The sequence below is a fragment of the Antrostomus carolinensis genome, unplaced genomic scaffold (genome assembly GCF_000700745.2).
Source record: "Antrostomus carolinensis isolate BGI_N321 unplaced genomic scaffold, ASM70074v2 scaffold22500, whole genome shotgun sequence".
Classification (NCBI taxonomy): Eukaryota; Metazoa; Chordata; class Aves; order Caprimulgiformes; family Caprimulgidae; genus Antrostomus; species Antrostomus carolinensis.
In genome coordinates, this window is record NW_010288017.1 from 14,315 (window position 1) to 37,143 (window position 22,829).

At 38.6% G+C, this 22,829-nt stretch overlaps 1 protein-coding gene across 1 annotated transcript in view; it reads left to right on the forward strand.

The window, feature by feature from the left end:
• The window catches only part of MMRN1 (multimerin 1), a gene marked incomplete at its 5' end in the record, with an annotated part of 28,262 nt that extends 8,473 nt beyond the window's left edge, over positions 1 to 19,789 (forward strand). Inside the window, 4 exons of the mRNA XM_010165331.1 lie at positions 3,436 to 3,609; positions 8,524 to 10,503; positions 18,094 to 18,240; positions 19,368 to 19,789. Of these exons, the coding sequence (XP_010163633.1) occupies positions 3,436 to 3,609; positions 8,524 to 10,503; positions 18,094 to 18,240; positions 19,368 to 19,789 (2,723 nt within the window). The remainder of the gene's footprint in view (positions 1 to 3,435; positions 3,610 to 8,523; positions 10,504 to 18,093; positions 18,241 to 19,367) is intronic.
• Positions 19,790 to 22,829: the final 3,040 nt, after the last annotated feature.

Here is a 22,829-nt window from a genome sequence, read left to right on the forward strand (position 1 = left end):
TCTATCTAGCATGATCAAATACCTAAGCAGCACAGGGACAGTTTACATCTTTATACCACAGATGTTTGAGACTGTTTCTTATCACACTATTCATTTTCTCACTATTGTGTTTACTTCACCATTTCTAGACGTAAGGTTTTGGAACATAATGTCAGAGTTTTCTTGCAAGAGTGTGTACAGACCTCAGTGTTGTAAGAGCTAGTTAGTAACAATAATGCTTTTATTCAAATAGTGATCTACATTCAGAAGTTAACCTTAGGTGACTGCTGCATGAAAAGCTTCTCCGTCTCTTAATCTCTAGAATTTTTAGGTGTGTCACTTGCCTTTATATTTATTTTCTATTACCATCTATATGATTTAAAGTTTACAAGTACAAATGTTCCAAAAAATGAATTTCATGGTTGTCTGCACAAGTATTCATGGGAAAGTAATTTTATTCATGCCAGGCATGTTTACACAGTCACTAAATTGGGAGCAGAAACAATTGTGGTTTATCAGATCATTCCAATTAACCATGAATTCAAAAGTTAAGTGTTCACTATAAAGAAACATGAAAAGGTATCCATGATTTAGAAGTATTCAAGTAGACTTTACTATATTCCAGTCTCTACCACCTGAGGGTGTATATGCCTTTGAGGGTATGGTGATGTTGGTAATGCAGAATTATTTAGAAAATCTGTGTACTCAGACAACTACCAACAATCAGCATCTCATGTTTAAATAACAATAAAAGAAATATGTGAAACAAGCTTGAATAAGGAAGTTGTTTGAAAAAGTAATTCTGTCTGTGATATGCTCCCCAGCAGCAAGTGAGACTGCATTTACCAGGTAAATTTTTGGTGGCATATTATATGCAAGTTATTTAGCAGTGTTCTATACATACTGTCGAATGAGCCTGTAGTTTAGGTGGTCCATTCCAAGATGTGAAAGACAATGTAAAAAAGGCATGTTCCTTGAACTTTCTTACTACGTCCCTTTTCTTTTTAATCTTTTGATGTTTTGATTATGGATGTCTACACTGGCCTTTTGTATAATCATTGGCTGTTACACACTATGGTGTTATTGTTACCCAAAAATATTTTATGGAACCAAATAAGAAGGCAAGTTATGTTCTCATGTGTGTATGTTGCAGTTGTCAATATACTCGTCAGTTGCTGGGAGAAAGGATGTCAGCACGCAGACTGGAACAGGGTTTTATAGAGACAGTACATATGTATGTGCTCATGTCCATATATGTGTTTTACTTTAAATAATAATAAATAGAAAAATTAAAAAGCATAGGTAGAAGAGGGAAAGACTGAATCTGGCATGGAGATATAGAAAGATATTTTCAAATGGGATTTAGAAAGGAGAAGGCTCACCTTGGTGATATTGTGTGAACAACCAAGTTTCCCAGTGCTGGAGGGAGGAGGATCTTGCCTTATAAGGCAGACAGGACCCATATGAAAAAGCGAACTTAATCAATAGAGCATTAAAATGTTCCACTTCTTTTAGTAGGAATTCTGCTCTGAAAAATAACTCTGAAATGGAAATTGTTAGTTGCTTTTTTAATTATTTTTAAATCAAATGGGGTGTTTAGAAAGAGAGAGGTGTTCTAGCTGCCAACCCTGCAAACAAGACCTGGGGCCAGGACTGACTGGCCTGGTCTGTCATTCATCAGCAGCTGCCAGGACTCTACAAGCCATATTCTGTTTCCAGCTCACACTATACAGCCATGCCACTTACAAACCTCACTTTCAGGTTAATTTGTGCAGCTTGTCTTCTTCCTTCAGTAGGAACTGGCAAAAACCAAATTGGAGAAAACATTGCACCCTCCAGGTTAGTTATCAGTTTGGGTAACTATGCATGAGCCAGTAATGAATTGAAATCGCTTTCTCATAGTAACAATTCAACCAGGAGCAGAAGTAACCAGACCTGTCTGTCTGTCACAGTGGTATTATGATGAAGAGTATTCAGACAAAGATGATCCATCAATGACTTGTGCCCCACAGTGCAGCTGGGGAGAATTACCAGACTTTAAACTAGGTGGTTGAGTTATAAGCACAATTTTGTGTCTATGTGAGCAGACAACATGGGAAAAGTAAACAGCTAGAGTTACTATCATGCTAACCTAAACCAGCCAGCCTTATGCAACAGGCTCTACTAATTATCAATTTTACCACCAACATACCTCTACAGGAGAGTGTTCTCATGGATGTTGACACACTTCATCTGCGCTGACTGGGTGCATTTAGTGAATTTTCTGGATTTTCCCAAATGCTGTTGAGTTAGATATGATACATTTATTTTTTACATACTAGAATTTTGAAGAATAAAAGTCTAGTCAGAAGAATATACCCTTTTACATATAACTAGGGGTTTTGTTGTTGTTGTTGTAGTTTTTAGGCCCTTGTGCTTGATTTCTGATTACAACTGTTTACTGCCATGGGAATAGACACTGATGCCATAATGAAAAGTGACACAAGATCAATAGCAATACTGTAATTTTACACTAATAAATATTTGTACGTACTGCTAAAGAATCTCTTGCATAGTGTTTTTTTAAGCCATAGTATGGCCTGGATCATGTAGGGTAGTATATCATGTATCTAAGGTAGGCCGTATAGGCTGAACTGTTGAAGGAACTGAAGAGGTTTAGTAGCTTTGCTTACAGAAATTAGAGCATTTAATTGTATCAGCATCTTCTCAAAATCCCAGAGTAAGTCTCATTCCCATCAGCTGTGAAACTCAGATGGCTAGCTGAAGGCATAAAGGAGATCTTTCCCCACTACCTTTCTTAAAAGCATCCAGCTAGGCCTTTTTATACCTGAAGAGACTACAAGTGTCAGGAACAATTTGGGCAGGTTTTAAAATAAACTTGGCTTCACAGGTTTGGTATCTTTTCTTAATGACATACTAAATGATTATTCCAAAGTCATTTATCTATGAGCTGTCTTTCTGCCTTGCTGCCATGTTGAATGAGTCTTTATTTTGACCCCAGCACTGAAAAGATTATGTATTCCTTCAGACACAAGCCTTGAAAGTTCATTAAGTTATGTTATAAACGGAAAGTAAAAATCAGTGCTTTTCTGATTGTGGTAAAGGAAATAGACTAAATGAGAGTTAACTGAATACCCTGTAGGATACTAGGTGGAAAAAGAATGGTATTATACTGATTAAAATATGCTAACCATTCAAAATACTATTGTAGAATTATAAATACTTTATAATGGATACAGATGCTTCAGTAATTAGTGACTGCTGTGCTGCTGAATGTCACTAATACATGATACATGACAAAAATCAAGATGATTCATTCAAGACTAAAAATTCAGAAACTTTTCACCCCACTTCTAGCTAGTGTCTTTCAAGTCGATTTCATTTTCTCCCCCTCCCCCCAAAATGTTTTAACACTGCTTTTTATTCTTCTTCTTCTCATTTTGTTCTCTGACCAAGCGCTTACACAAAAAATGAATGAGAAGATTAGCAGCCAGGAGATGAAACTGACTTTTCTACAGAAGAAGGTTGACAACATTGCTGCTGCGATGAATGATGTGAGCAAGGTGCTTTCTTCTCTGGAAGGCAAAATCAATGAAGATAAGGGCAGATACTTCCAGTCTTTTCTAAAAGGTAAAGAAAATAAATTAATGTAATCACTCACCCCGTTGAAGGTGCCAGGAAAAAAAAAAAGATAAAAACATTCATAGACTGTCCTATCTATTTCTCAACATTTATAGGAAGAAATCTTAGTTTCATTTCATAATAGCTATATCTGTTTAGTTTGACATTTGTTATAGTATCTTTCATAGTGTCAAAAAATTTACATTCTTTGGTACTACATCATCTACATGGTAACTTAAGCCACTATCAAGACATTTGCACTTACTTAGAGTTTCTGAAAATATTCTTATCTCTGTGTTTTGTTTACCTGACAGCTGCTAAAGAACATAGTATTTTCTTTGCTACCAATTCTAAGTAATATTCTTTAATACATAATTCACATATGCAGGAGAAACATACAAGAAATTATCTGTTTGCTGTATTTATAACATGGCAAACATGCTGCTGAATAATTTGCCTCTGATCACATTAGGCTACCTTTGATAGACACCTGTACTCATGTTAGGTAGATGAGAAAGATATGGCCGGGGATCAGGAGGTTGGGCAGAACCTTGTCAGCAGAATTATGCAACCATCCTTTGTGAATCCTGCAGCCAGATCTGTTTGTTACCCAACTACAAATGGTGCTTAAAAACCAGATTGGGACTGAAGCTTTCATTTCCTTGATGTGCAATATTCTTTTCATTTATTTCAGGAATGTTTCCCAAACTGTTTGTGTTTTACATTTCAGAATCCAGAGGACTTTTCTATTGTTTAAAAATAGGGGGAGGGAACTGCAGCTCTTTGAGATTGAGATAAACTAAATGAAACAATAAGAGCAAAAACATTGAGATAAAACTAAATGAAACAATAAGAGCTTTTGTATCTCCCTTGAATTTAGCAAGAGTGGTCACATTTCTTGTGTTTTCAGTCCTCCTCTGTTTCCTGAGTTGCTTGTGCCACATGCTAGATGGCTGTCTTGTACCCTGGATCAAGTTTATCCCATCTCTTGCTCAGTGACCCGCTTTCACCCCTCCACTTATTGCTAGATGGCATTCTTGACCCTTGGGTGTACTTTTAATTTGTCTTTGAATATTTCCCATTTCCCTTCTGCTTTCTCTTCCTTCTTTTTTATATTCCACTCATTCTAGCTGTCATTTTCATCCTATTCTAAGAGATCTTTTGCTGCATCCTGTGCTCCTTCTTCTCCATTCTGTATCTATGTTTAAGAGTCCAAGCCCTAATTAATATGTGCAGTACAAAAAACCCTCCATTATTTCAGACTTCTCTGCAAATATATTTCAGACTTTTATTGTTTTTATCTGCTGTGCTCTATATTATAGCCGCTTAGATGAAATCTCCAGTTGCTGCTCCTCTTTTATGTTCTCAATCTACCTCCTAATCAGGTAGCTCTAATGAAAATGCTATCAACTACTTTCATTGACTGTAATTATGGGCACTCCAATACAGATTATTCTTGGCTTGTACATAGGTAAACGGCAGGAATGAGAGAAGGAGGGGAGAGAGAACAAGATTAGTGTTTCTGTTGGCTTGTATATGTAATGTCCAAGGGCAACTGCAGTTTCTGTTCAGGGAGTATCAGTCAGTCATACTCCAAGTGGGCAAAGAGCATCCTAAAGTAGCAGGAGCTGGAAGGAGTTTCCATGCTGTCCTCTAGTTTGGTACAGTTGTGCAGTATAAGTACATCAGACCTCCTAAAAATTACTCTTAGAAGCTCACCTGAAGAAAAACACAACTTTCCCCACTACCACAGCACTGAAGCAACGTGCTGTCAAAGCACAGTTAAATCTGTAGTTGCTTCCTGCTATTCACACTTCTCCCTTCTTCCCCTACTTTTCAATTTTCTTCCCATGGTGCCCAGGTCCTTTGTTCATATCTATTAATCACCTTTTTTCTTATCACAAATTCTAATGGCTGCCCAGCTTTGTATCAGCGTTTGTTAGGAGCAAGGTTTGTTTTTGTGAACAAACAATTCAATACAGTTTACAAAGTCTTTATTTTTTTGTTTTGTCTGTAAATAGACTTTGGTCCCACAAACCTGTCATCTGTTGATGTAGGGCAACGCTCACTGGAGTAACTTATATGCTCCTCTAATTTGATTAGTGAAACTTGTGCATTTTTTAAATTGTTTTAGTACTCAGGAAACTATTCCTACTTTTATTTAGAGAAAATAATTTGGAGTTCTCCCTTTAATAAACTCTACTTCCTTCTTGCTATTCTTTCTTCCTCCTTTCACTTCACATCAAGCTTTTTTATAGACTTCATCCCTCTCCATTATTAAAATGTACAGTTCTTTAAAAATGAACCCAACAACAGTGTTAATCACTTCCAAGCTAGAAATGTCATTTACAGATGGATATATCACCTTAACTCAGTCTCTTGTGTACACACATTTATTTTGCACATTATTCTTCAAATAGTTGAAACTGCAAAGGTAGCATATGTTGACACAAAGTAATGACACACTTTGGATTTCAGCCAGGGAGTTAAATTTAAAATTTATGGTCTCATAAAAAGTACAAGAAATCTTTAATGTTCACAGGTAGTTTGGGCTATTTCAAAATGAGCAAGAGAGAAATTGAGTTAAATCCATGAATGTACTCGTGTATTCTCAGCTTAATTTTAAGAATATACCAATTTTTCACCTATAATACAAGTCTGGGTCAGGTTCTTCTGTGGAGAAGCATGTTCTTGCAGCCCCTGGTGAATTTTGGAGCAGCACTTGCTTACCAAGTGCCTAGTTGTCCTAGCCAGCAAGTAAGGGAGAGAAACACAAAGCTGTTTATCAGGTTTCATCCCCTTGATAACAAGAACATCTGAAAACCAGAGCTGAGCTCCATACAGCACCCTTGATCCAACTAAATAGAGTAGGAATGGGAGAGAGTAAGTGTGGCAGTTTCTTGACTGTCAGAGAAAGAAAAGACCAGTATAGATCCTGTGGAAGACCTCTTGTGGCAGGATGCTCTGTTATCAAGATTTGTTGCTGAGATGAAGAAATTTAATTGATTCCTCACAGAAGGTGTAGTAACCTTGTTTCTCTCCATACCCCTTAAACTTCCCTTCACAGGTCATTGTGTTTCTTAAAGCACAGAACATTTTTCAGTATCATAAAGTAACCTGACCAAATAATCAGTTACAATGGTTTCTCTGCATGTCTGTTATTTTACTCTGCATTCATATACTGGTTCTTCCTCTCAGCTGCCAGGACATCCTTATTCTCAGATATCTTATCTTACTGTTTTTCCTTCACTGAAGTTCACTGACAAAGTTCTGTGTGTAAGTGTGCACTTTCATGTGTATACATCTGTCTAGTCATTTACTTGCTGTTCAGGTAGTAAAAAGTAAAAAAATAAAGGCAATCTCAGTATTATCACTTTGTTGTTTTTTATATTTTATGTAAAAATTGCTATGACATCTGTGACCACTGTTGACAGTAATTGAATTTATTGCTTAGGAAATTTCATGATATATTTCTGAAGTGGCTCTTTTCTAGGCTAGCAAATTTATTGCACCTGCCTATTATAACCTGCCTTGAAAAAAACCACCACCTGAACAAGTGACAGATTTCTCCCCTAAGCATCAGAGGTGTTTACTGTCCCTTTTACCAGTCATAATGAAGACTGAGACTCATTTGTATTTCATAAAAAGCAAATATTATCAACTACTTTATCTCTGTTTCTAGCTGGAAACACAGGCACAATTCAAATAGTTCTCCTGAATAAAAAAGCACTATGCTTCTCTCCAGCTTCCTAAACAAGACCATTTTTATTTGGAATCCTTTTGCACCTCTGAAGCCCAAAGTTTCATTTGGTTTCATGGGTTTGATTTCCTGCCATTTTACTGCTTTTGTTGGGAAGATACTTTCAAATAAGGTTTCAGAACATGCCTTGCTGTTTTAGAGCAATAAAATCCAGGCTATGGAAGGAATTGAAAGGAAAATAGAGGAAGGCAACCGAGAATTTCTGCCTTTATCAGTACAGTTTTAATCAGAGAACTGATGGTCATCAGGGCATCATAGAGGTTGAAGGATTTAACCATTATATCACAAGCTGTCTGCAAGGGTTTATAGGGTTTAGAAAAAGATGTGCAAAGAATGCTTCAGTGTTTTAGCTGGACATAGGGGCTACCTCTGGAGAACAAATTAAAAAATCCTTCTAATCTCACACCAGATTCAGAATTACTGCTCTAATTAATTCAAATACGTTATACCGCACTCTTGATGAACACTATTTTATGGCTGCCTTAACCCATCTAAGGTTGCACAGGAGACACATTTTGATCTTATTATCAGGAACAGAATTTCAACACATTCACCTCTGCCTAGTGCTTTTCAGGATCGGGATTCCTAGGAGCTACTTACAGTTGTAGTCTGCAAGACCAATGAAAGGTTTGTACCTTTGAAATGTCTGCCTTTTGCAGCAGTTTTCATGTTACTAACTTCAAATATTCAATAAAGCTATTCTTTTTATTTTATTTCTTTCTCACTATAATGTGTTGTACAATCACTTACCACATACAATACAATAGGAAGGTAATAATCTCTTCTTTCACTTTTTGACCATAATGTTGATAAAGCAGGTGTTTTCTCAGAAACAGCTTAGCTAGGAGATCAAAGTTGATACCATGTATATAGAGTCTGAATTTGCCCTTTCAAAATAACAGCAAAACTCACATTGATATCAGTAGAAACAGTGATGAGTCTTCAGTCACTATTAGCCATCTTCTATGTTCCTCAGCTTTAAATTTTGCTCTATGGATGGGTAAATGGCCCCCGCATACAAACCCAACACAGATGGGTAAATTAGAGTGGGGATGTGTGTGCTGCACTTCTGTACAGCACTGTTTGCTCACATTGTGGAAAAAACTTAGATATTGCTTACACAATTGGTTTTATTGTTTCCATATTTCATCTTTTCCCCAAAGGTCTCAAATCCAGAAGTATTAATGAATTAGTCAAAGATATTGTCAAGGAACAGTTTAAAGTATTTCAAGGTGAAATGCAAGAGAGTATGGCTCAAATATTCAAGACTGTGTCTAGTTTGTCAGATGATCTCGAAAATACAAAAGATTTAGTCAAGCATCTGAATAAAACCCAACAAAAATTTGCTCAGGAGAAAGACAATGGGCCAACAAATCTTGACATTCTGGAGCTAAAGAGTCACATGGTGCAGATGAAAGAGGAAATGACCCTCAGTTGTGACAAGCCTATGAAAGCTTTACAGGAAAAGCAGAAATCCTTGGAAGATAACTTGATGCATCAACAGTCAAGAAGTGTCATTTATTATGAATCTTTAAACAGGACTCTTACTGAAATGAAAGATGCTCATGAACAATTGTTATCAGCTGAACAGTCTGCAAGCCAAAACGTCCCTTCAGCAGATAAAGTCACAAAGTACAATCTTACAGAGTACATGTTCACACTGCATGAGAAAGTAAAGAAACAAGGCATGATGGTGCTGCAGATCTATGATGACTTAAGAGTCCAGGATAGCAAGATCAGCAATCTCACAGTTGCACTTGAAATTCAGAGAGACTCTGTTCTGGGACTCTGTGATGACATGTTGTCAGACAGCAGAAGGGATTTCCAAACACAGCTGGCAGCAAGCCAAGAGAATGTGCTTGTCCTAAACAAAAGTCTCTCTGACCTAGTCCTTCCATTGAACAATAAGATGGACAAAATGAATGAGCAAATTAATGATTTGTGCTATGATATGGAGATCCTGCAACCCTTGATTGAACAAGGGGTACCTTTTAGTTTGACTTCAGAGTATGAACAGCAAATCCAAGCTGAAGCAATCAATGAGAAGCTTGAAAACCTCACGACTGTCATTAACAGAATGAGTTCTGCAATTAAGGAGCTTTCTGAAACTCAGGAAGGACTTAAAAATGAATCCCAGGCTTATCAGGAACTGTTTGAGAGTCGTGTTAATGAATGCTCCATGGAAATAGAAGACGGATTAAACAAGACCATGATAGTAATTAACAGTGCTATTGATTCTATTCAAGATAACTATGTACTGAAAGATACGCTACGTGATCTAAGAAATGAGAGTGAAGTCTGCTGTGGCAAAGGTGAGAAACTGGACAGCCTCCTGGCTTTCATTCCCCAGTTCCAACAGTTGAATGAATCCCTCTGGACACTGCTCATTGGCAAGAAGAATGAATTCATTTCACAAGAAGCTCCATCCCTTTCTGGTCTTCCATATGAAGAGTATGACAAAAGGATCCTCCACAATTTCAGAAGATTTTTCTATATTTTAAATGAAACATCATCAAAAGTGGACAATCAACAACAAGACATCAGCCGTCTGGAAGAAAAACTATTTGACTCTGTGGAGGTATCAAAGGACCATGAGGTTCGCCTTTTGAATGTGGAGTCAAAAATTTCCAAGTTTTTGGCAAACAACTGTGTCTCACTGAAAAAAAACAAAGCTGCCTTGACAGAGAAAGAACAAGCGGTCTCACTTCAGCTCCAGACACTGAGTTCCAGGATCAAGGCCCTGGAAGCCAAGTCAATTCACTTCTCAAACAGCATTCCACTTCTGAACAAGACTGCTCATGAGGCTTGGGGGCTGTGTCAGGATACCAACAGCAGCATCCAAAAACTGAATGCAAGTATACCTGTGCTAATTAAACTTGCTCAGCCAGATATCCCCCTGCTGCAGAGAGGCCTCAAAGAGCTCATTGAATCTGTGCTTGAAATAAAAGCAGGAACTATCTTGACAAATTTAACCCATCAAGTTGACATATCAGTGGCAAGTGCAATGAGCAACATCACTAAACTTCAGAAACAGGTGAAACCAGTTATAAAGAAACCAGCTCCAGTGAAAAAAGGGGCAGCAAATGTCACCATGAGCCTGGCAAGCCGAAGTCAGAGAAACACCGATAATGCTATAGATCCAGGTAATGCATTTTACTCTACTAAAAATTAGGGTCTTTGTAATAAAGTCTTATGTAACCATTGTGATGAACTGATGTGGAAGAACTTGACTAAGAGTGAATAAAAAAGGTCCAAAGATTGCCATAAAGTCTGTTTCAGATGAAGTTGAGATTACTTTAATCTCTTGCTTACAAGAGAGATTATTTTTCTTATGAGGAGACTGCATTAAGGCATCTAGAAGCTCCATTTAATTTTCCTTAATAAATTCACATCTGATCAGTTTAAGATACATGTGCATGCACACACACTCAGCTGAGAACCTGACCTTTCAAACGTAACTGACAATTTAGACAAAATCTAAACTATAAGAATTTTGTGCCTGCATCTCAATTAGCAATTTCAGTTAAAAAACCATGCAAGCTGGGAGAGAAATCTGGGGTTGCATCAGTACTTTTAAGTGTTGGTGGGGATGAAAAGTATAAAAAACCTGAGGCAAGTGAATACAGCAAGTGACTATGTTGTAATTTAACTTGTCTGGCAGTTAAAAACCACACAGTCACTTGCTCGTTTTCCCCTGACCTTCCCACCCAGGCAATAGGGGAGAGAATTGGAGGGGTAAAGATAAGGAGGCTCATAGGTTGAGATAAGAATGATTTAATAATTGTAATAAAATAAAACTTAAAATAATAATGATAATAATAGGATATATAAATGAGTGATGCACAGTACATTTGCTCACCACCCACTGATAATGATCTCGGAGGAGTGAAAAACCTGGAACCCAAAACCGCAATCCCAGAAGAGAGAGAGCCCCTCTTCCTGTCCAGCCCTTATTTATATACTGAACATGACATTATATAATATGGAATATGCCATTGGCATATCCAAGTGCCAGTTTAGGTCCGCTAATTTACTATGTCCTGGCTTACTCTGTCAGTTTCTTCTGCACCTGCAGACTAGAAAGACATGGGGAAGTGTAAAGCCCTTGATTTCCCAGCAACAACCAAAGCCATCAGTATATTATCAACATTCTTCTCATACCAAATCCCACACTGAAACCAAAACACAGCACTATTCTAGCTACTAAAAGGAAAATTAGCTCTATTCCAGCTGAGACCAGGACAGACTGTAGTGAGGCTTTTGCCAGTTCCTTCAATACTTCATTGAGATTGTTAGTGTGGTTACAATTACAACAGTGTGTTCAGAATCAGAAGCCCAGCCAATAAAGTAGGTTTGACTTGAGTCCATCTGGAGAACAGGTCAGCTGAGTAGAAGCTGCCATTCTTAAAAAAGACATTTTGAGCGTAACTCACTTCTGAACTTAAATTCAAGTGTCATCATATGAAATTATTTCATATGAATGAATTCACAGAAATGCAAACTCTGACTTTTGGAATCAGACTTGAGTGAAAATCAATAGCACAAGCTAATGTTTTATGGGTATATAATTTCTGAAAAATGGATATATAACTATGGAAAATTAAGAGTGGTTAAGTGACTAGAAATCTTCACAGGACTCTAATTAAAATAAGTGAGACAGATTCCTAAATGACAGATCAATGTCCAGATACTTTTGAAGTCCTACACCTAAACCTTTTCTATAGGCATTCTTAAATTTATGAACATTTCTAAAATGATAGTCCCTATTGTAAGCAGATGTAGGGTTAGTAAGACCTACCACTCTTGTTCATGTGCTAAGACCATAAGCAATCTCCCTTTCCCTTTCCCTCTCCATACCTCTTCCCTCCCTTTCTCCCCCTCCCTCCTTTGTCTCCTCCTGTCCTAGGTACAGCACTTTTCAGTCATCAATGGAAAGGATCCCTTTTAAAGCCTCAATCCCATAAGTGGCTTGGCTTCAGCTGAAAGCCATCCTCACTGAAGGATCTCAGTCCTTTACCCAGTTATCTTTTCAGTTAGAGAGGACACACAGCTATTCCAACAGGCAGTCACACTTAAAAATACACTGAAATTTGCCAAATTCTTACTACAAATTTTATTATTTTGATATTAGAAATGACAATTCTTTCTCAGTCATTTCTATTTTCTGCCTGTTCCTGCCACTGCACAGGATGGAAATTCGAAACCCTTGTTTACAATTAAAACTAAGGGAAAATGAGATGAGATGCCTTTAATCCTTCCTGAGTCTTCTCCTTTGTTGGAAAATGTCACTAGTGCTAGCTGCCTAGAGCACAGGAAGCTGCCACCTGCTCTGTTTTTCACTCCACACTAATGAATTAATGTCTTTCCTATGTATTATTTATCTCATGCTGAATTTTAACAAATAGCTTGCTTGATAACATTGAATGTATGGTCGCTTTTACAGAAAGTGCAGATCTTTGCAGATGTTGAGAAGTTCTATTTTTAAGCAAGGTTTCTACATAGCAGTATTTATGGAGACTTTTCAATCAGTAATGAGCTTTTGCACTCAATGATATTTCATGCCTAGCAAAGTCATACATTACATTTCTGTAAGTTAAAGAAGTAGGACCATTATCCTGATTAACAAGTACCCATCATCTGCCTGGGTAGATTTTACTTCTCCAGGAAAGCTTTTTCTCTCTAAGTTCCAGGAGACCGTCCAGAGATATGTGCCAACTCTACTAAAGTTTCTAGAAGAAACCCTGAAGTAAAATTGGCTAATTATAAAATGTATTTGATCTTAGATAATCTTTTTCAATTAAAAAATATTAGAATAAAATTCTAGAAGGAAGTGAATGACAATTCTCATTGATTCCAACACTTTTAATATTAGATCCTACTCTAGGTCTGTGATTTTCATTGGCTTTAATGTGTTCAGGATTTGGCCCTAAGGTAATAACTTTCCTCAGTGGTCATTTGAAATCAAAGGGAAACAATGTGAGTTTGCATTATGTATGCAGGGACATACAGGTTTGGAGAATTCCCATATTGTGGAATGAACAAAAGAAAAGGTTTATGTCAGCTAGAGTCTGCAATACATGGATGAAGGATGAAAAATCACTTTACCTGATACGAACTGGAATAACAAACCAGGGTGAATGAAAAAGCAGTGGTCTTAAGACAGCTTCAGGTAGCTAACACAGGAGACATGGCAGCCTTTAAAGAAAAAATACACAGTAAACTCTTCACCAGTCACGGTTAGGGATTATGTTTGGTCCCACCTTCCAATGCACTGTTCTACCGTAGAAATATGTGACGGAGCACGAGGGCAGCTTAGCCCAATTGCCCTTTTCCCTGTTGCCATTTAATGCTGTATCTGTTCTCTAGAGAACCTAGAGGCTGCTGTGCTTTTCAGAGATGAATGCCCTCTCTTGTTGCATGTCTTGTGTTAGCCATGGTTTTGCTTTATTTGGATTATGCCACCCTCCCATCAACATGAATAACTGAGAGTGCAGCTGTTTTAGATGTATGGATTTAAAACAGTGCATCTGTGTGAGAAGCAATTTCTTTTCATTATCATTTTCTCTATGTCTTATTTCTGACTTTATTTTCACATGATTCCTGACTAACAGAAATTCAAACTTCCACTGTCAATTTACCATTCAAGCCTGCACTTAAATTAAATTATTTTTTTTTGCATCTTGTGTTTTAATTGCACAAATTTGATGGTTATTCTAATTCAGTTTGATGACATATACTTAAATTTTGTTAAACTTAACAGGTAGATGAAATTATTTTCTTGTTTTTAATTAAGTCATCCTGGAATCATCACACTGGAAGTATTAGATACCTCTGCTTAATAGAGAAGCAGAGTTGTCAGAGTCCAAGTAGCTCAGATCAGTCTTGACATTTTGCCCCCACCCAACACTGGAGAGCACAACTGGGGCCACTCTCCTCCTTTCCTTTTGCCCAAGAGCACTGTGGGTGAATCTTTTTTCTTTGTTGCAGCACAGACACCCTACCCAGCGCTTACACCTGCATTCCCTGATAGGGCCCCCAGTGCACCCACAGCTTTAGTTGCCCTGGGCATCCTGACCTAGCTGCTGCACTGCGCACCCTGCCCATGGGCCTGGGCTCCTGTTTCAGCACAAGCCAATATCCCAGGCTTTTTGAGTCATGCTGGGCTGTGACTTACCCTGATTACAATGATCAACCTGCCACGCTCTGCTTGTCACTTCTCCAGGTGAGGCATCAGCCCTGCTGCTACCCTCTGTTCCTGGCTGCTGGCTCTGGTGGGGCTGCCCCTCTCCTGCTGCTCCCTGGCACTCCTCACATCTAAACTGCTGGGGATGCTCATTGCTTTTACCACTGTCAGACTCAGAGCGCCAAGCCAGAGGTGATTAATTGCAGACTGACATCCAGTGTGACCCTGTGCAAGCAGAGTGGTTTAGTAGATCCCAGGCTCTTCCAATCTCCTAGGGCTTCCCGAGAGACAGTTACTGATAACTAAATATTGAGAAAATGCTGGTAAGTTACTTCCTGTTCAGACATTTTCAAATTGAACCACTGGAGTCACTTCTTTCCATAAGGAGACCATTAAATTGCTAAATATTTGATTTGCTTCTAAGCAACGCCCCAGTAGATACTGACAGAGATTCATTATTTGTTTGAAGATTTGTTTGTACAGCATTGGCAGCCTATTTCCCAAAAGAGCTTCTGGCTGCTTGCCCTCCCGAAGAGTAGCAAAACTCAGCATTAACTGGCTCTCCTCACTCCTACCATACTGAGTGTAAATAGCAACTACATTCAGTTCATTCTCTGCTATTAAGAACTACAATTTAAGCCTTTCATTTATGAAGTCTTTATCTTCTACTCATTTACATGGTTGTGAAAGGCTGATTAAAAATAGGATATGTACTGTAGTAGGAAATCCTTTCCTAATCTGAACCCCTTGGCATCTTTACCCCAAGCAGAGAATATGGACATAGTGTCTCAGGATGCCTTTCAGCAAGGAAAAAGACAAACGAAACACTGGGCAGAGGGGCAGCCTCAGCCAGAAATGGCAGCAAAACCATGCTGTTGTAAGACCACACAGAAGTTACCCAGAGATTACCTGCTCAGTGGAGATCTAAGGCATTTGCCTCTTACTCTGAAAATCCTAACATGACTCAAACCGCTTCACAGCTTCTCCTGGTTCTAGCAAATGGAGCAGGCTCCCCAGCTGCTGATAAGCACTGCTGCACCTGGAGGGTTAATTTATTGTAGCTAAAGCTATGTCTGAATTTGATTTAACTACAAGGTTAAGTTCAGGAAAAATCATCCCTCAGCAGACTATTAAAACACTAGTCTTAATCTCATTATCACTTCCTTTTGTGATCTTTTTCCTGTTCCGTGGATTTACTTCTTGTTTATGATAAGCAGAGGCCAATTAGCAGAGAGGCTGCCGTGTTCTTACACAAAGCTTTTGTATGTTGGGAATATGATACAGTCAGCAGAATCAACAGTTTTCCTTCCTTTTCTGCTTTCCTTTCACACTTGGTAAATATGTGGATGCTTGGCAAATATGAATGAACTGTTGTGGATGCTTGGAAAATATGAGTGAAAAATAACTTCAATTAAATGTGCAGCAAAACTATTCTCTGAGAAGAAAAACATTATTTTCTCACATTCAGTTGCCTGTGCTGTGACCCCAGTCATGACAGTCCTAAATTGCTTTATTTTGGGCATTATGGGATGGATGTTATTTTCTGTGAAAAGAATCACTGTTGTGTTTTTGAGTCCATATGCTCCATCAGTGCAAATTCAAGTGACACTGTACAATGTGCTTTAGCATTCTGCTCACTGAACAAAAATTTCTCATGGAAATAGTTTGCCTTAATGCAGCAGTTGGTGAAACAGCGGGATGGTGATCTGAAGGTAACTATGGGCATTACTGAAATATCTATGTGAAGATCCAGTTCAATGTTTCCCTGGCAATAAGTAGGTCCTTTTATGAAAGGCTTTTTCAGTTCCCACCTAACAATCTAGATTTACCATCACAGGCTTCAGTGGAGTTCTTTTTCCAGAGCTCTGCTGGTAGTTCCTGGCAAAGAAAAAGTTCATTTTCTAAAACATCTGACTTTTATTTGACTAAAGCAAAATAAAGGAAAAATGTGTGACTTGGGAATGCTTTGTGTTCAGAATTTTTCATAGTAATTTTTAATTTTTAATGTGGCCTGAATGTTCCTCCCAAACTGCTGTGACAACACACTATACAATTATGCTCAGTAGTTACTGTCTCAGAGCCCAGCAGCACCGGGCTGACAGATTTCTCCATATCAGCTCGGCACGGTCAAGCCAGCTCATACATAGTCAGGAAGAGGGGCAAAGTGAGGGTGCTCTGCAAATTCACCTGTTGGTATAATTTGTGTTGCTTGCAATGCAAAACTTTTACAACAGTCTTGGTGCATATCCTGGAACTGAGTTATCTATGGGCAAGGACAAGTACTGGAAGTGGTTTAGATAGGGCTTAAGATCTTTCATCAGCAGTAGCCAGCCTCTTCTGCAATGGTTGTGACTCATCTGGGTGAGTAATGTCATAGACATGACAATCCAACCTGTACACCAGCAGTACAAAATCTGTGTTTTGGTACACCCAAGCATAAGGTGGCTCTGTCCTAAAAGAGAAGCTTTCTGCACCTGCACTAATGAAAGCACAGATTTGCCTGAACCAGCAGGAAAGTAATGGTTTATTTTGCCTCACCTAAAGAAAGAAATTGGATATGACAGTGTTGTCTCTTCCAAATTTTGCTACTTGTTTCTGAAGGACTCCTGCAGTATGGTCAGCTCCAAGCCTCTTGGGCACATTCCCATCTTAGTAAGGATTAATTAGCTGATCCAATATATTTATTTAATCACATGATTGCAGTCTGCCTGATTTTCACTTGTGTCTTGGTTTGCCGTACAGGAAGGCGAGAAGGAGGCTGAGCCAGCTGTGTGGTGCTCGGCGCAAAAAGTCCACTGCCACTACGACCAGCTGGAAAAGAGAAGTGAGCAGCTGGTACTGGGTGGACCACAGGTGTCTGTGTCAGACTATGGCAAAAAGGGTGGATTCTCACCACCCCCAACTCCCTATGGGAATGAGTATCCTCCAGACTGAATCTGTCCTGAGGACCACCTGTAGAGCCATCCTGCCTTAGTTTATTATGGAAACACTTGTGTGGGGAACAGCAGAAGGAGAATTTCCTAATGCTTGACTGCAGCCAGGCTTTGCTGCCTTTAAACTTACATTGCAGGGAGGGGGGTCTTTAAATTAAAGAGGACAGGAGGGAAGAAATGAGCACAGAAACGTTAGTGTTGACAGGGATCTCTTGGACTGTACAATCACAACTGTTCAGATATCCCAATCTTTTTATCGGTCTCATAATGTTTGTTGAGCGAGATGCTCCAAAGAGGTGAGATTTGTAATACCTTTCATCTTATTACACATACTTGACCCTCTGAGACAAGCAGAACTCACCATTTATAGGTAATTCTGAGTATCTTGGAGACTAGCTGAGGGTATGTTGTGTTCAGGCAAAGAGGGAGGCTGGACTAGCAAAGGGTCTGAACTGCCTGGACAGGATCGGAAATTGGTCTTCACACGGAACCTCAGCAGAAATTCCACTGGCTTTATGCTTTGACAAAGAGGCTTTCCAAAATACTGAAAACTTTGGAAGTGTCGCTGTAATGACATTGTGATTAAGGTTGTTGGTTTTCCCCCCTCTCTACTACAGGTCAGTATTCAGCTTGTGTCAGTTCCCCGTGCCAGAATGGAGGAACCTGTATCAACGACAGACAGAGTTTTATTTGTGCTTGTCGCCACCCCTTTGGAGGAGTCAACTGCAGTACGAAGCTAATGAATGACAATTCCCTGAGTGTCGGCAAGTAAAGAATTTAGTAGTGCAATATGCTAGCAGTAGGGGCCTCTGCCTCAGGGCCTAATTAGAGAGCATTTGCTGGTCAGAGGTCTCACATTTCACTTTAATGAGTACCAACTCAAGTAGTAGTGTCCTGTGTTTTGGTGCTGAAGACATCAATCCCCGTAGGTCACTCATAATCTCTCTCTTTAATATGACCAGGCAATGGGATTAAGTTGGGCTGGGACCAGCCATAATAGCTGGAAAATTCCCTGCTGAATTGTGCAGGGTGGGAGGATATGCAATGGATGTATTTGAACGTGATACCATGGAATTCGAAGGGAGAGGTAAAAACAAATCACTGGGGAATACTAGCTTCAGCATGGCCATAAATACTCTATAAATACTGATAGCCACCGTGATATGTGGGACTATGACCTCAAGGAGTCATTTTAGGCATGCCTCTGATTTTCATCAGCAAAGTATGCAGCCCTGGAAAGATATTTCAAAAAAAGAAAAGCGTAAACTGAGCTTATTCAGTCCAGAAAAAAAATAAATAATTTACACCCAGGCCACATGGAATGTGAATTTTATGCAGCTTTCAGCAGCCATTTGGCTGATTCTCACTCATGACAGCGTATGAATAGTGAATAAAATAATTTGTACAGTGGCAGGGAATCACAGTGTGCAGGCTCAGCCTGAAGAGAAAAACATATACTTTTGTTCCCTCATTTAACGTCAGGAGTCCTAAACCTTTTCAGTGTTTGTCTAAGATTTGTGGAGAAAATTCTGGGCTTCAGTGCATACAAATGAACAATGAAAGAAATCCTGGGATGGCAAAAACTTGGGAGAGACAGTATGGAAAGAAAGAAAAGAAAAATAGCAACTCCCTTAATGATAACGTAGTATAGAGAAACACAAAGTTCCCTTGCTGTTTTTAAAATTATTCTTTTGTGGATACACCTAGCACTAATTGTGAAGAAAATTACTTTTTCTACAATACAGAAAAACTCTGTGTTTATGCAGGAATACTATGTTTCAGTTGCTCAAGGTAATGAGACTTCAGAAAAGGTGCTTTTGATCTTCTGGCTGGTCTGAATTGCCTTTCTACAATGTAACATTACTTGAAATTGTTCTTTATTTCTTTCCAGATTTTTCAAAAGGCTCATACAGATACGCACCTATGGTGGCTTTTTTTGCCTCTCATACATACGGAATGACAACTCCAGGACCCATCAGATTTAACAATCTGGATGTCAACTATGGAGCTTCCTTTGCCCCAGCAACTGGGAAGTTCCATGTTCCATATCTGGGGGTGTATGTTTTTGAATATACCATCGAATCTTTTAGTCCACGTGCCTCTGGCTATCTAGTCATTGATGGAATAGACAAACTCACTTTTCAGGCTGAAAATATTAATAGTAACAAGTACACTGACAGAGTAATTACTGGAAATGCTTTATTAGAGCTAAATTATGGTCAAGAAGTCTGGCTCAGGCTGGCAACAGGCTCTATACCAGCCCAGTATCCCCCAGTAACTACATTTAGTGGTTACTTGCTCTATCGTACCTAAGTCAGTCATAAATGTAAACAGTTACCATTAAATGAAGCAACCTGTATCTATCTCTATCTTTAACAGCAGTTTCTTTATCAGCAGTAAGTTTTTCAAAATAACCAATGTGATGGCATTTGAAGTGCTGATTCTCCAAGGATTTGCTTCAATGTAGGCATGTGCACACCTACAAAGAGAGTCCACAGGTTGGAGATGAGGAAAAAGAAACATCTTCCTTATGTAAGCATGACTGGGAAGCACAAATCTAATTAAGTTCTACATTTACAATATTATAAAAATGCTTACACAAGTTGCTGAGAATCAGTTCTCAAGAAAAATCAAAACTAGTTTTGAATACTTCTTTACAACCTGAGTGCATATCAAAGGTGATAGATAGATTTTGATGACTCAGATGTTGGTTTACTACTTAGCTCATTGTATCAAGTGATAATCATGTATATATTCTGTTTGGAACTTTTTTTTTTTTTTTGTCATTTTGCCTGAAGTTATTGACCACATACCTTAATATGTCAGTATTTAATCGATTCATTATTTTTTCTGTAGCCAGTATCATAACAAACTGGGTTTTTTTAATCTAACAGGAAAAAAACCAACCAAACCAAAACAAGAAGGAATACTTAAAAGCTGCATGTTGATATATTCAGATTAGAAATAAGGTGTTCATTTTTAGCAATGAATATAATTAGTCATGGGAAAAACATTATAATGGATTTAGTGGAGTTTCTCTGTTGCTTGAAGCATTTAAATCACAGATGGATTTTCCTCAAGTACTATATGTTTGAGCAAACGTGGTTATATTGGCTTCACACAGATTTTAGAATGTAAACTTTGGCCTATAAAGTACACAAGGTTAGATGGGATAATGATAGTACTTTCTAAGTTTGAGTTCTTAAATCTATGATTTTGTTTCTTTCTGTATTATATCCAATAACTGCTGAGGCAAGATGAAATGAAGTTCAGTCTGTGTAAGCCAGAATGTGTTTTCCAAGCATCAATCCAATAAAAAAAAATATTTTTAGTTCATGCTATGGCTGCCTGAAGAAATAAACCCTCAGGTTCTCATCCAATTGCAAAGTCCTGGGTTGCTGCAGTTTCCTGATATCCCGTCAACTGGTGTGTCTGACCTGGTTTGTTTCTGGTTGTTGCCTTTGTTAATACTAATTGATCAGGTTTTACATCTCTGTCTGTTTGCTTCCCTCCCTTTCCTTGCCCTCCCAACTGAAAAAATAAACTTTCTCACACTCCACATGTCCTTACCAATTAGTGCCACCGACCAGGTTTGTTCTCGTCACTGCCTCCCTTACTATGTGTCAGGCAGGTTTCTCTGTGCATGTTCTTGTTTATGGCTCCTTTGAGCAGCTGTCCTTAAAGGTGCAGATGCTCTCCTTCCATGGCCCTTACATTCAGTTAGCATTAATCATCATGATCCAGTGATCTATGCCAATTTATTGAAGCCCAGAATGTTTGGAAGCTCCCTGAGTTGTTTTGCTTTCCCCTATCAGGAACTTTTATTGAAAACACATGAGAATCTTCAGCTCTCTTCTTAGTATTACTTAATGTACCTTACCAGGCCTTAAGATGAATGTCCATGAGATGGCTGAATTCTCCTGTGCTGTGTGTTGATAAAAGAATCTGCAACATCTTTCCTCAGGTGTATAAAACTCCACTTTGTTGTTCAAAACTGAAGTGCACATTCTGCACCAGGAGCATTGGTACTGAAGCGTGTCTGTGGGCATGTGCCTGTGTGCACTGGCTACCTGAACTACAGAAGCGTGCAGCACTGAACGGCATTCTCCCCGCTTCAGAGAGGACGCTTCAGGCATCCTACCATGGCTTATGGTTAAGGACAGCAACTGAGAATTGATGAAAACTTTCAATCCAAGCCCATTTTCTGAGGCCATAAATCCACTAATTAATTGTTAAGAGATCTTGTGGCACATAAATAGTTATTAAAATATCCTATGTCTCCTTGAAGGATCTGAAAAAAACAGAGCCGCTACTTTAAGGGTCAACTGCAAATCTTGTTAACAGTTTGGGATGTTTTGCTGTTGTTTGTGGTTTGGGGGTTTTGTTTGTTTGTTTGTTTGTTTGTTTGTTATGTGGAAGTTTCCCCTGAGGCCACAAATCCTTTCTTCTTTGTACTTGATGGATTCTTAATGTACCATGAACCCTGAATGAGTGTGCTACAGACCTTTCTCCTGTTGCATGCCATATTTTTCTGTAAACACTCAAAATCCTCAGTGCAGCACTAACTCAGCCTACCATATCATTGAATTTTATCAAATATAATGACAACAAGCCCAAATCCCTCCTTGTAGGATTTTGTCATTTCAATGTGTTTAGTCCTCTTTATTCCTGCTAAAAATCCTGCTGTGGCTGTGGCTAAGTGGCGTGAAAATTACTCTGCAGATGAAATTCAAATGACCAACTGGAGACTGCATCTCTGTTTTAATGTGACTTTCTTTGCCCTTACTGCCTTTGCCACTAAATTCTTCAGGCTGGGTCCTCCTATTCACAGGCACTATTTTCCCCTGGCAGCCAGATACTTTCTATGTCATTGTACTGGATTTCTTTCCTCTTTTCTCCTTTTTTATCACAAAGCTCCAAACGCATTGAGGTGGAATAAGAATTCTGATTAAAACCACATCTGTAGGAGTAACATGCAGAAAAAATATTTCCCTAATGGAAAATAGTACTGAAGCTAATTCTCATTGTACTATTTAAAATATGGAAGAAATATTATTTTAAAAATATAATAAATATGCACTTCCCTTTTCATACGGTGCAATAACTCATTAAAATCTTTCCTGGAATGTATTGAAACTAAACATACTTGTCTATTGTTAAAAACAAAAATACAGATTCTTCCCTGTGAAGACAGGTTTGCATTGGCCACTAAGGCTTATTTATGGGCTTGTGACTAGGTGCCTGGGCTGCCTGGACTAATGAAGCAAACAATATTGAAAAATAACTGAGGATCAATAAAATCAGTCAGCTTACCCATTAGGCAGAATAGACAGCAATCAGTCTGAACTGCCTG